General features: G+C 37.7%; 1 protein-coding gene across 1 annotated transcript in view; it reads left to right on the top strand.

Annotated features, from left to right (window-relative positions):
• Positions 1-14,090, top strand: part of LOC134372487 (NXPE family member 3-like) — a 28,685-nt gene extending 14,595 nt beyond the window's left edge. The window contains exon 5 of the mRNA XM_063089973.1: positions 13,558-14,090. Coding sequence (XP_062946043.1) covers positions 13,558-14,090 — 533 coding nt within the window. The remainder of the gene's footprint in view (positions 1-13,557) is intronic.
• The last annotated feature ends 932 nt before the right edge of the window (positions 14,091-15,022 follow it).

Raw genomic sequence — 15,022 nt, 5'->3', positions numbered from 1 at the left:
AGGGATTTCTGGGTCATATGGTACATCTATTTTTAATTTCTTTAAGAATCTCCATACTGTTTCCCATAAAGTCTGCACCAATCTACACTCCCACCAACAGTGTACTTGGGTTCCCTCTTCTCCACAGCCTTGCCCACACTTGCTATCTCTTGTGTTTTTGACAAGTGCCTTCCTAACAGGTGTGAGGTGACATCTCATTGTGGTTTTGATTTTCATATCTCTGATGATTGGTGATGTTGAGCATCTTTTCATATCCTTTTGGCCATTTTTGTGTCTTTTTTGGAGAAGTATGAATTCAGGTTCTTTGTCTATCTCTGAATGGGTTTATTTTATTTTATTTTATTGTTTTGGCTATGAATTGTATAACATTCTTATATATTCTAGATGTTAGCCCCTTAACAGATGTATGGTTTGCAAACATTTTCTCTCATTCTGTAGATCACGTTCTTGTTTTGTTGATTATTTCTTTTCTTGTGCAGAAGCTTTTTTATTTGATGTAGTCCCACTTTATGCTTACTTTTGTTGCCTGTGCTTTCTGTGTCCTATCCAAAAAATCATTGGTGAGATCATTGTCAAAGAGTTTTTTCCCTGTTTTCTTCCAGGAGTTTTATGGTTTCAGGTCTTACATTTAGGTCTTTAACCCATTTAGAGTTGATTTTTGTATATGGTGTAAGATAAAGGTTTGATTTCACTCTCTTGCATGTGGATGTCCAGTTTTCCCAGCACCTTTTGTTCAAAAGACTGTCTGTTCCCCAGCAGCCTGTGTTGACAAGCCCTCCTCCAGGGAATGCTGCTGCCTTCTGAAGTCTGAGAGCCACTATCCTAGTCCCACTTTGCCACTCTATTTTCTTGAACCAAACTAAGGAATTGGAGGTGAAATTCCACAGACTTTCACCACCAAATTTTCTCACCTACCAGCATCTGCACCAGTTGTTTACTCTGTTTTCCCACCTGTTTCTGGAAGTTAACTCTCCATTTTCTTATCTACAAACTGCCCTCCCACTTAGACACTAGATCTCACTACCTTTTACCTATTCAAGGACATGTCTTTAACAATTTCCCTCTCTCCTTCCTAAATCATCTTCTCTCTCAACAGTTATTTCCATCCCATTCCAATCAGCAGATAAGCATGTTGCCTCTTAGTTCATTTTCATGTGCTTAAGTGTGTGAGAGTGAATGGCAGACATCACGATGTTTCTCCCTAAATATTCCTGTGCAAATTTTTTTCAAAGAATAATGTCTTTTTTACATATAACCAAAATAAGATGATCATACCTAAGAAAGTGAATAATAATTCCTTAAATCTAATATACAATTCATAAACAAATGTCCTTAGTTGTCCCTCAACAACCTATAGAATTGTATTCTTAAAAAGAGTTTTTTTTTAAGAGCAACTTTAGGTTCACAGCAAAATTGAGAGGAAAGTGCAGAGATTTCCCATACACCTCCTGCCCCACACATGCATAGCCTCCCGCATTAAAAGCGTACCCCATAAGAGTGGTATATTTGTTACAACTGATGAACTTACATTGCCACATTGTTATCAGCCTTCATAATCATCCAGAATTCATAGTTTCCATTAGGGTTCACTCTCGGTTTTGCACTCTATAGGTTTGGATAAATGAATAGTGACATGGATCTGCCATTACAGTATCATACAAAGTATTTTCACTGCTCTAAAAATCCTCTGTGCTCCCCTTCTTGTCCCTTCCCTATCCCCCAACCCCTGGGAATTGCTGATCTTTTTACTGTCTCCATAGTTTTGCCTTTTCCAGAATGTCATACAGGTGGAATCATACAATATGCAGCCTTTTCAGATTGACTTGTTTTGCATAATAATATATATCGAATGCTCCTCTATGTTTTTTTCATGGGTTGGTGGCTCATTTGTTTTTAGCCCTGAATAATATTATGTTGTCTGGATGTACCATATTTTGTTTATCCATTCACCTATTGAAGGACATCTTGGTTGTTTGCAAGTTTTGGCAATTATGAATAAAGCAGGTATAAACATCCATGTGCAGGTTTTTGTGTGCACATTGGGAGGAAAATAGAGTAGCTTGGTCAGGCCCCCTCTCATCAGGTCCAGTTGGGTGTGGTGCAGCACATTCTTTGTAAACAAATTGTGGGGGGGTGGAGTTAGTGGGCATGTATGCCCTGTATTTTTAGCTTGTTGCTATTCTTTTGTGTTCTTCAGTGTGCCAGGCAGTGGCTCTGAACTACTGGTCTGCAGAGCTTTTGTCTAAAAATAGAACATGTCTACTTTGCTGGCAGCTGCTCAGTTTTTCTTTGGACTGCCTAGCTCTTAAATGCCTGTGTGCTGAATAAATCTTCTTATCTCTTTACCTAGGTCTCCAAGGAACTTTCTCCTGTTACCTAGCTGGTAGATCTTCATATGAAGGTTTTGTGACCCAGTCTAGACAATGGGCTTGAGGGGTTCTGTGAGCTCCAGACCCAGCCCTAGGTTTACACAGATAAATTTTTAAATTTTAACCTCCTTTGGGTAAATATAAAAGATGGAATTGTGTTTTTGAAGCCCAGATCCATTCCAGGACCTGGTTGTTTTGCCCCTTGTTTTCTTTAAATAGAGACTAGTTCGTTCTTTTCTTTACTCTTATCTATGGAGGAGGCAGGACTAGTTTTGTTATCAAATGTTCCAACTTCTGGATTTTTCTGATTGCTTCCATATGGAAAAACTTAATTTGTCCTATATTTCTTGTGTTTCCTGTATCCTGTAATTTAGATAGACTTAATTTAAGCTTTAGCATAAGTGATGGTGTAAATTCTATTTGCAAGACATTGGGAGATGTGTGACGCCTGATTGTCTATCATCAGTGATGATAATAGTGACTGGATCAGGGGATAAAATGCTGGTCCCTGCATGGTGCGCTTCTGTTTTTTCCCTTGAGACCAGCAAGGTATCGATGTGGTAATTTTTTTGTGACAAATATTAACTCTAAAATAATTCCCATTAACCATGTTCCTTATTATTTTAACACAAGTGATAAGTATGGCCTGAATCAATCATTTTAGAAAGGTAACAAAATGTTGATTTTTCTAAGTATTTTGTTCCTTCTACATTTATTAGCTTGCCTTCTTTTGTAAAATAGTGCTTTCTTTCACAGATTGGGGCTAAAAGCTTAGTTTGAAATAAAGTTCCTCCTGGAAGCAAGAAAAACATTCAGTTATTTCCCTTTAATTACCAACTTACAAAGGAAAGAGCTGGCTTACCAGTTGCTTCAAATGGTGACAAATGATTTTGTCTTTTTCTGACTGTCATTATGAGCACATGGATTGTTATATATTTGGTGTAATTAAATTAGTATAATCAGTGTTTTCTCTAATATTCCAGTTTTCACAATTTCTGCCAAGTTGGCTTCTGTGACCTTTTTGATATAAATCCAAATTGAGGAAACCTCCTTGACTTCTGGCTCAAGGTGTCCCAGGCTCACTTTGTACCTGTTTTGCCCCAGACTTGGAATTTGTTGGTTCTCCAAGAATTTGTGGGGAATTAGAAATGAATATCTGGACACTGTGAGTGCTCATTGTTATCGAGTAACCTTGCTTCTAGGCCATTGAGCAGATGGAAGCTATGGATAAATGACAGATAGGTACATAAACTAAAAATCATGAATTCATATTGATATTTCTAAGTTATTTTAAAATTAGTGTCTGTATTTATTTATTTGAATTTATATTTGAGTCTCATTTCTCTCACACTGAAAATGTAACAGTATGAACACAATTACTTAATTGCTGTACCTGGCCATATTTTTAAAAAGAAGTAATTTCAAATTAGAAAACCACTTTACAAGTATCAATGAAACCACTGAATGAAGTTAAAGATCCCTTGAACTTCATAGGTGACAAAGGTTGTGTTAAAAGAACTTAAAAGCTGCCTCGAAGAGATTTGCACTAGAGAAAAAAGCAAAGAACCCCTGCAAAAATCAAAAAACAAACACCAGAAAATTCTGAACATCAACACAGATAATAACTGCAGTGGATTGAAACACAGTGGACATGATTAAATCCGCAAATTTATAACAATAACATTTTGGTAAATTGTAGGCAATCAACTTTTTATTTCAAAAATTGATAAATAGAGGGAGAAAAACCTTTATCCTGTCTTATATAACCAAATGATTGGTGAGGGGAAATTTCTCTTTATACAAATATTCCATCTAATAAAGAAGGAGGATTAACACTGGAATATCACCATTTTGTAGCCCCCAGTGAATTAACAGATCTAGGTAATAATTATCGATGGATGCTCATATCACAAAAAGTAGAGATACCCAGACATTATGTAATCCCAATGGAAGTACACAATCATCACCTATGAAGCACTGACCCTGAAAATGGAATCTGAATTTGAATACGTTTCAAGATCTAAATACTAATTTTCAGGAAATACAGACAATAGGTGGAATTCTTTTTAACACCATTGATGTTCAAAAAGTTAGCAAAAATTTCTACCACCCGGTAGGTTGTCATTTCACTCTGTGGATTGTTTCCTTTGCTGTGCAGAAGTTTTTGAGTTTCATATGTTCCCATTTGTTTATTTTTTCTTTTGGTGTTTATGCTTTGGGGCTCATGTTCATAAAGTCTGTACCGAGACCTAGTTCCTGAAGTGTTTCACCTCTATTTTCCCTTAGTAAATGTACAGTTTCAGATCTTATACTTAAGTCTTTAATCCATTTTGAGTTGATTTTAGTATATGGTGAGAGATGTATGTCTAGTCACGTTCTTCTGCATATGGATATCTAATTTTCCCAGCACTGCTTATTGAAGAGGCAGTCTTTTCCCCAAGGTATGTTTTTGTTGCGTTTGTCAAATATCAGATGACTGTAAGCCGGAGAGGTGATTTCTGGGTTGTTTATGCTGCTCCACTAGTCTGTGTCTATTTTTATGCCAGTACCATGCTGTTTGGGTTACTATAGCTTTGTAGTATAACTTGAAGTCAGGTAATGTTATGAGTCTGGCTCTATTTTTTTTTGCTCATTTTGTTTTGGCTACTTGGGTTCTTTTGTTGTTCCATGTGAATGTTGAGATTATTTTTTCCATTTCTGTGAAGAATGTCATTGGTATTTTGAAGGGATTTTATTGAGTCTGTAAATTGCTTTGGGTAGTATAGACATTTTCACAATGTTAGTAATTCCAACCCGAGAGCTTGGAATGTCTTTCGATCTTTTTGTGTCGTCTTCAGTTTCTTTCAATAATAGCTTCTAGTTCTCATTGTAGAGATCTTTCACCTCCTCAGTTAAATTGATTCCTAGGTATTTTTTTTTGTGTGTGTGACTGTTGTAAATGCACTTACTTTCATGATTTCTCTTTCTGTTAGCTCATTATTGGAGAATATAAATGCAACTGATTGGGGGCCGTTTATTTTGTATGCTGCAATGTTATTGAAATTATTAACCAGCTTTTGCAGTTTTTTGATAGAGTCTTTAGGTTTTTCAATATGTAGTATCATATCATCTGCAAATAAAGACAGTTTGACTTCACCTTTTCCCATCTGGATGCACTTTATTTCTTTCTCTTGCCTGATTGCTCTGGCTAGTACCTCCAGTACTATGTTAAATAGAAGTGATGAGAGTTAGCATCCTTGTCTTGTTCCTGTTCTTAAAGGAAAAGCCTTCAGTTTCTTCCCATTCAGAATGATACTGGCAATGGGCTTGTCATAGAAGACTTTTATTGTGTTGATATACTTTCCTTCTATACCTAATTAGTTGAGAGTCTTTCTTATAAGGGATGTTGAATTTTGTCAAATGTTTTTCAGTGTCTATTGAGACAATCATATGGTCTTTGTCTTTGAGTTTTTTGACGTGGTGTATCACATTTATTGACTTTCGTATGTTGAACCATCCTGGCATCCCTGGGATGAATCCCACTTGATCATGGTGTATAATTTTTTTGATGTGCTGCTGTATTCTGATTGCTAATATTTGGTTGAGGATTTTTGCATCTATTTTTATCAAGGATCTTGTCCTGTAATTTTCTTTTTTTATTGTGTCTTTATCTGGTTTTGGTATCAGAGTAATGTTGGCCTCATAGAATGAGTTTGGGAGAATGGCTTCTATTTCAATTTTTTTGGAATAGTTTGAGGAGAATTGATATTAATTCCCCTTTAAAGGTTTGGTAGAATTAGCTGTAAAGCCATCTCGTCTTGGGCTTTTTTTGTTGGAAGATTGCTGATTACTGTTTCAACCTCATCGCTTGTTATTGGTCTGTTCAGATTTTCTATCTCTTCTTGGTTCAATCTGGGGAGTTTATGTTTCCAGAAACTTATCCATGTCTTCCAGGTTTTCATATTTGTTGTCATACAGTTGTTTATAATAGTCTCTAATGATTCTTTGTATTTCTGTGGCATTGGTTGTAATGTCTCCCTTTTCATTTCTGATTTTTGTTACTTGGGTCTTCTCTCTTATTTTTTCTGTTAACCTAGCTAATGGCTTATCTATCTTATTTATCTTCTTGAAAAACCAACTTTTTGTTTTGTTGATCTTTTCTGTCATTTTTGGGGTCTCTATTTCATTTAGTTCTGCTCTGATCTTCATTATTTCTTTCCATCTCCTACCTTTAGGATTGGATTGCTGTTGTTTTTCCAGTTTTTTGAGGCTTAGTGTTAGGTCATTTATTTGAAGTCTTTCCATTCTTTTGATATAAGCATTTCTTGCAATAAATTTGCCTCTTAGTACTGCTTTTGTAGTATCCCATTAGTTTCAGTATTATGTACCGTTATTTTCATTGGTTTCAAGAATTTTTTTGATTTCCTGTTTAATTTCTTCTTGGGCCCATAGGTCATGCAGGAGCCTATTGTTTAGTTTCCACGTAGTTGTAGAGTTTCCAGGGTTTTGCTTGTTATTGATTTCCAGTTTTAGTCCATTGTGGCCTGAAAAGATACTTGGAATAATTTCAAGTTTTACAAATTTGCTGAGATTAGATTTGCGACCTAATGTGTGGTCGATCGTGGAAAATGTTCCATGTGCTGATGAAAAGAAGGTATATTCTTTAGATATTGGTTGGAATGTTCTGTGTATATCTGCCAGGTCCAGTTGGTCTAAGGTACAGTTTAAATCCTGTGTCTCTTTGTTGATTTGTTGCCTGGAAGATCTGTCCTATACTGAGAGAGGGGTGTTCAGGTCACCCACTATCAACAAATTATGGCCTATTTTTTTCTTGAGGTCTAAGAATTTGCTTTACGTATCTGGATGCTCCAGTATTGGGTGCATATATGTTTATGATTGTTATGTCTTCTAGCGGGATAGATCCTTTTCTCATTATATAGTGGCCTTCTTAGTCTCTTTTTGTTTTTTGGTTTAAAGCCTATTTTATCTGATATAAGAATAACTACTCCTGATCATTTTTGGTCTTCATTTGCATGGCATATCTTTTTCCATCCCTTCACTTTTAGTCTGTGTGTGTCTCTATAGGTGAGATGCATCTCTTGAAGACAGCATATACTTGGGTCTAGCTTTGTAATCCAATCAGTGAACATGTGCCTTTTGAATTTGGAGGTTAATCCATTCACATTTAGGGTAGTTATTGGCAGGTATTGCTTAATTCCTGTCATTTAATTGCTTTTTGTTTCGATGTTTTAAATATCTTTTGATCATTACTTCCCCTTTTATTTCTCTTCTTCAATGTTAGTTGGAAATTTGAGGTGGCGTCATTTAGCCTCCTAGTCTTTCTCACTGGCATTTTTGTTTCAATGACAGGTTTTGCTCTTTCTTGTGTACCCATGATAGTGATCATCATTATTCAGATTCTAGATGCAGGACTCCCTTGAGAGTTTCTTGCAGAGCTGGTAGTGTGTTGGTGAACTTTCACAATTTTTGTTTTTCTGGGAAATACACGATTTCTCCCTCATTTCTGAAGGAGAGGCTTGCTGGGTAAAGAATTCTTTTCTGGCAATTTTTTTCCTTTTGTATTTTGAATATAAAATTCCACTTTCTTCTGGCTTATAGGGTTTCAGTTGAGAAGTCTGCTGTTAGTCTGATGAAGATTCCCTTATAGGTGACTTGACACATTTTTCTTGCTACTTTTAGAGTTCTGTCTTTGTCTTTGAGCTTTGCAGATCTGACTAGAAAGTGTCTTGGAGAGGATCTTATTGGATTGAATCTGTTTGGGGACCTTTGAGCTTCCTGGATCTGAAGGTCTGCATCTCTCCTGACACCCAGGAAGTTTTCTGTTTTTATTTCTTTTAGTAGGTTTTCAATACCTTTTCCTTTCTCCTCCCCTTCTGGAATACCCACAATTCGAATGTTAGAGCACTCGAGGTTGTCTGCTCTCTGTCTTAGATTTTCTTCATTATTTTTAATTCTTTCTTCCTTTTTTTGTCTGCTGGGTTACTTTGAAAAGACCATCTTTGAGATCTGCAATTCTTTGTTCTGCTTGCTCTAGTCTGCTGCTTAAACTCTCTGTTGTGTCTTTTATTTCATTGAATGAATCTTTCGTGTCTAGGAGTTGTGCTGCACTCTTTTGTAAGGTATTAATCTCTTTGTAAATTTGCCTCTTCATATTCTGGATATTTTTTCTTGTTTCCTTGTGTACTTTAATTGAGTCTTCTTTGATTTCTTCCAGCTTTCTTAAGATCATTCCTCAGAATTTCTTTTCAGACATTTCGAGCATTCCCTGTTCTATGGGGTCTGGAATTTGAGCATTACTGTATTCCTTTGGTGGTGTCATATCTTCTTGCTTATTTGTAGTTCTACTATTTTTTCATTGATGTTTGGTCATCTGGTAGAGAACTTGCTCCTTCTGTTACTCTGGGGCTGGCTATGAGAATAAAGATTTCCTCCTCTATTTGCAGGCTCTATGGGTGACTCTTCTTATATCATTGTAGTCAAGTGTGTAGCCAGTTGCCTGTATAGTGGCCCTGGCTGCCACTGTGGTGGTGAACTGTCCTTGTGGTGAAAAAGGTGTCACAGTATCAATATTATACCACCTTGGCTCCTATTTCAGCTTTCCATGGCTGTAGACTGAGTCCCTGGTGCTGTGCAGGCCTTGGCTCACTTTGGGGCCTGCTGGGCTGTGTATACTCCCTTCACCCCCATCAGGGCCTCAGACTGGATCCTGGTGCCACATGGATCTGGTTGTGGCTCACCTCGTCAGCTGCTGTGACTGTAGGTGCTTCCCTCTTGGCCTGAGACTGAGCCCTGGCACTTCACGGGTCTTGGCCCACCTCCGCAGCTGCTGCGACTGTGGGCTGGGATCATTTTCTAAATTTATTTTCTAGATAGTGTACCGAAATGCAATTGACTATTGTATGTTGATTTTGTGTCTTGGAACTTTTCTGAATTTGTTTATTAGTTATTATATAGAAATATATATATATATGTATGTTTTTCATGTCATCTTCAAATAGAGACAGTTTAACTTCCTCCTTTCCAATTTGGATGCCTTTATTTCTGTTTCTTGCTTAATCCCTCTTGCTAGGATTTCCAGTACTATGTTGAATAGAAGTAGCAAGAGTAGGCACCCTTGTCTTGTTCCTGATGTTAAAAGAAAAGCTTACAGCTTCTCATGGTTGAGTATTATGTTAGTGTGGGTTTGTCATACATGACCTTTATTCTGTTGAGGCTCATTCCTTCTATACCGAATTTGTTAGAAGTTTTTTGTCATAAAAGGGTGTTGAATTCTATCAGATGCTTTTTTGCATTTATTGAGATGATTTTATGACTTGTAGACTGCATTCTGTTAATATGATACATAGATTTATCAATTTGCACCTGTTGAACCATCCTTGCATGCTAGGGGTAAATCCCACTTGATCATGGGCTATGATCCTTTTAATGTGCCGTTGAATTTAGTTTGCCAGTATTTTGTTAAGGATATGTGCATCTGTGTTCTTCAGGGTTTTTGACCTGTAATTTTCTTTTCTGGTAGCAACCTCATGTGGTTCTCATATGAGGATAATTCTGGCCTGGTAAAAGGAGTTTGAAAGTTTCTAAATTTTTTTGGAAGTGTTTGAAAAATATTGGCATTAATTCTTCTTTAAATGTTTGGTAGAATTCATTCATGAAGCCATCTGGTCCTGGGATTTTGTGTGTTGGGAAATTTTTGATAGCTGATCCAATCTCTTTACTCATGATTGGTCTGTTCAGAGTTTCTATTTCTTCATCATTCAAACTTGGTAGGTTGTCTGTTCTAGGAATTTATCCTTTTCTTCTAAGTTTTCCAGTTGTTGGCATATAATTGTTCAAAGTAGTCTCTTGATCCTTTTTGCATTTTGTGGTATCTGTTGTAATGTTTTCTCTCTAATTTACAATTTTTTTTATTTGAGTCCTCTTTTTTCTTGGCTAGTCTATCTAAAGATCTTTCGGTTTTGTTGATCATGCAAAAAACCACTCAGTTTCATTGAGCCATTCACAGCCTTTCTAGTCTCTCTTTTATTTATCTCTGTTCTAATCTTTATTATTTGTTTCCTTTGCTGACTTTGGGTTTAGTTTAGTTTTTTCTTTTTCTAGTTCTTTGTGGTGTGAAATTAGATTGTTTATTTGAGATGTGTCTTTTTTCTTAATGTAGGTGTTTATCTGCATAAATTTCCCTCAGCACTGCTTTTGCTGAATCATATAAGTTTTGGTATGTTGTGTTTCCATTTTCCTTTGTTTCAAGATGCTTTTTGATTTTCCTTTGACTTTTTCTTTTACCCACTGGTTGTTCAGGAATGTGTTGTTTAATTTCCACATATTTATAAATTTTCCAAAATTTCTCCTATTATTGATTTTTAGTTTTTTACCAATGGTGGTCAGAAAAGATACTTGAGATAATTCCATCTTCTTAAATTTGTTAAGACTTGTTTTGTGACTCAACATATGATCTATCCTGGAGAATGTTCTTGTGTGCTTGAGGAGAATATGTGCTCTACTACTGTTGGATGAAATGTTCTGTATATGTCTGTTAGGTGCCTTTTGTCTATGCTGCTATTCAAATCTGGTGCTTCCAAATTGATTTTCTCTCTGGATAATCCATGTATTATTGAAAGTGGGGTATTGCAGTTCCCAAATATTATTGTATTGCTGTCAGTTTCTCACTTCAGTTCTGTTAACATTTACTTTAAACAGTTATGTGCTCCAACGTTGGGTGCATATACATTTATGATTTTATGTACTCTTGATGAATTGACCACTTCAATATCATATAGTGAGCTTCTTTTTCTCTCATAACATATTTTGACAAAAGTTCATTCTGTCTGATATAAGTATAGCCACCATTGTTCTCTTTTGGTTACCACTTGCATGAAATATCTTTTTCCATCCCTTGACTTTCAGTCTATCTGTGTCCTAAAGGCTAAAACTGGTCACTTGTAGGCAGCATATTGTTGGATCTTAGCACATTCCTTTTCATGGCTATACAAGACTTATTGTATGGATGTCCCTTATTACTGGACACCTGGTCCTGTTCAAATGTTTGCTATACAAACAATGCCACTGTGAATAAACTTGTAAATATGATATTTGCAATTTGTTCAGGTGAGCCTATAAGTAAGACTGCTAGTAGTTGTATGTGTCAAATGCAAATGTAAATTTGTTTGATATTTTCCAAATTCCACATTTCACACTTTCAACAGCAATATATCAGGGAGTGTGTTTCCTCATAGCTTCAACAGACTATGTTGTTTAAAGCTTGCATTTCTTTCTCAGTTGAATAGGTAAGAAATCTAACTCATTCAAATACAAACATTTATTTTTTTGGCCACTTACACCTGGTTTCCTCTTATTTTTCTGGTCTTTCACTCTCAGTCACTTCATCATCTACCCCACCTCCAAATAATGAAGTTCTTTGAAGTTAATCCTGGACCCTCTACTCTACTCCCTCATTATGATCTTCCCAAGTGTTCTTGCCCATTCCTATGGCTTTGATAACATTTGTAATTATAATGAATCTCAAATTTGTCTTTCTGGCCCAGACCTCTCTTCTGAATCCAGCTGCCAACTTAATATCTCCATGTGGATGCCTCTCAAATATCCACATATTTAATACAATTCTGACCTCAGGACCACTCTCCTTCGTTATCAGTATGGTATAATACAGACTTCCTGAAACGGACTTCCGATAAGTGTCATTATCTCCCATCTGCGTAAACCAGAAATCTGGGATTCATTGACAGTTCCTGCTTTTTGATGCCAGCAACCAATTAATGGTCTAATCTTATCTACATTGCATTAGAAATGTATGTGGAACACATCCTTTTCCCTCTACTTCTACTCCCTATCCTGGACCATTGGCCAACCTATTTCAAAGTCCTTTAAACTGGGTTTCCCGTTTCACTTCTTAGCACCCCTTTGTTTATCGCAGGTTTCCACAAAGGAGCATGAGCTTTTAAAAAAAGTAAATAGGATCATAATCCTTGTGTTCAATGAACTCCAAGTTTTCTTGAAACAAAAATCAAAATTATTAACATGATCTAAAAAGTACTGCATGATCTCACTCTGTGTATAGCTCTAACCTCATCTCATGTCATTCATTTTGCTCTAAGAACACTAACCTTCTTTCCATCCTTTAAAATTTCCCACCTCCCTTCTGCATCAGAAAATAGCTCTCTCTCCCAAAAGACTTAAAGGTCCAGAAGTGGAAAGACTTATGTCTCTTTTTAACCATTGTATGTAAAAGTACTCCGAACAATGGCTGTAAAATAGACAACACCTCAATTTGCACCTGTTGAATATTGTTAGGTGAATGTAGCTGAGAGTTATTAAGAGCCCAAAGTAAAGTGGGATGCAAGAGCTGGACATAGAAATCCTTAAAAATGAAGAATGAATAGAACTTGTGGATTGATCTGATTTCATATTAAGACACAGAGAAGCATCAGATATGACTAAGGGCTTCCCCATGGAAAGCTGAGAAAAAAGAATAAAACACTAGAAAGTCACCAGAGATGATGGCTGACTGGTGTAAGGCAGTGGGGGAAATTTCAGAAGTAGAGAGCATGACTTGTGCAGAGATGATAGATTCATTTCTGCATATTGAGTTCAAGGCAATGGTGAAACATTAGAGAAAAAAATGTTGATTGGGCACTCAGAGTGTGGAATTGAAGATTGGAAAACCATCAGCTCTAAGACAAAAACTGTAAATGTAGAAGTGGATAAATTCCCAACAAAATAGATGGTTAAGAAAAGTGGGTGACAATGATGGAAGTTTCGGGAATGCCTTCCTTTACAAAGTGCAAAGAAAATACGAAGCAAATAAAAAAGGGAAAAAAGGGTGGAATTAAAATAATATGAAGCAAATAACTGTGCAAAGAATGACTGGGAAGGTAGAAAAATGGTATAATGTAGTGTGGAAGGCAAAATGAAGGAGGTTTTCAAAAGCGGTTAACCAGCATAGGGAAGTCAATGCCATAGAAGAGTTTAAAGCAAACGGAAAAGGAGTTTGGATGGATAATAGTGAGATCCTTGGTAACTTGAAAACATGAGAGAGAGGCATTAGGGTTTGGGGACAGAATGCTGGTGTCCTGGAAAGCAAAGTGGGGAGTAAAACTTTTATTTGTCCAACAGGATGGTGTACAGCCCTATGTTAACCCCTGATCCCTCCTGACTTCTATCCTCTCAACAGCTCTGAAGCCAGTGGATCTACATGTCACATACCAGACGGGGCCCCTGATGGCGGTGGAGACCTCTCGGGGCATAGTGCTGCACTGGCGAGCCCACGGCTGGCCCCTGCGCTCCGTCCATACACCAGTGGCCTCCCTGCACTCTGTGGCCCGGGAGCTGGGGGGCCTGGCCGGGGGCCCCCACACCGTGGTGGTGCTGGGCCTTGGAGCTCACTTCACCACCTTCCCTCCGTCCATCTTTGTGCGACGACTGGCAGGGATCCGGGCGGGTGTGACCGCCCTGCTGGCCCGGGAACCCAGCACTCTTGTGGTCATCAAACTGGCCAACACTGGCTACAAGTCTGTGTATGGCAGCGACTGGTTCACCCTCCAGTTGAACCGGCTCCTGAGAGCTGCCTTTGCTGACCTCCGTGTGGCCTTTGTGGATGCCTGGGAAATGACCTCCAGCCTGGCCCTGCCAGACAAAATCCACCCGGGGCCGCTCATCATCCGCAATGAAGTGGACTTACTCCTCTCCTTCATCTGTCCCACCTGAGTGCTCCTGAGGGTCCAGAGTTGTGAACTTGAGTCCCGGGATGTAGCCATAAAAATTGTGAAGAGGATCATGGTAATGATGGGACCCTGAACTAACAATGATTCAGAGAAGTTACCCCAAGACTTACCATCCGAGTGTTAACAACTGCTAACAATTTGGTGACCATCCTTTCATACATCTCTCTATGCACCAAACAGATACATGTATAATTTTACATACGTCCTTTTTAATTCTCTTTGTTTGGAGGGAAATTTTATTGGTTTAATTGTAGATAATGCAGTTGTAAGGGATAATACAGAGAGCTCCCTGGCACCCTTTCCTCAGTTTCTCCCAGTGTTAACATCTTGCAGAACTACTGTACAATATCACAACAGTATAGTAACATCGATAAAACCTGACAATCATACTTGGATTGGTCCAGTTTTATTGTACTCATTTGTATGTGTATATATTTAGTTTTATGAAACTTTATCACATGTATTGGTTTGTGTTTAATTTTTTAGCCCCTGTTTTATTGTTTTGAAAGGGGAAGAAGACAAAGTGCAAGCGTTTGTCCAAAGAGGGACGTCTAATAGGACAGCCCTGGATAAACTGGGATCTCAAAGTGAAACTGGCAATCAGAAATGGCCACTCTTTTGCCTGGAATAAAGGACTTAAGTTTCTGATGTTGATAAGCTTTATTATCAGGAAGCACAACCTGGGAGACAGTTTAGTTGTAAACTGGCTCAGAGGTTCAAGACCCTCAGCAAGGTTTTGAAAGGGAAGAGTGTGGGAAACAAAAGGGGCACAGAGCTGCTACGTGAAATCTTGCAGATTCCAGGCTTCCTTTGTCTCAGGGCTGGATCTGTATTGGGGTGTGGGTGCCATCTTCTTCCAGATAGATGTGACTCCAAAGAAAGAATGGTTAGTTCTGCACATTACTGATTAGCTTT

The sequence above is a fragment of the Cynocephalus volans genome, chromosome 3 (assembly GCF_027409185.1).
Source record: "Cynocephalus volans isolate mCynVol1 chromosome 3, mCynVol1.pri, whole genome shotgun sequence".
Classification (NCBI taxonomy): Eukaryota; Metazoa; Chordata; class Mammalia; order Dermoptera; family Cynocephalidae; genus Cynocephalus; species Cynocephalus volans.
This window is presented reverse-complemented; position numbering and strand designations above follow the sequence as displayed.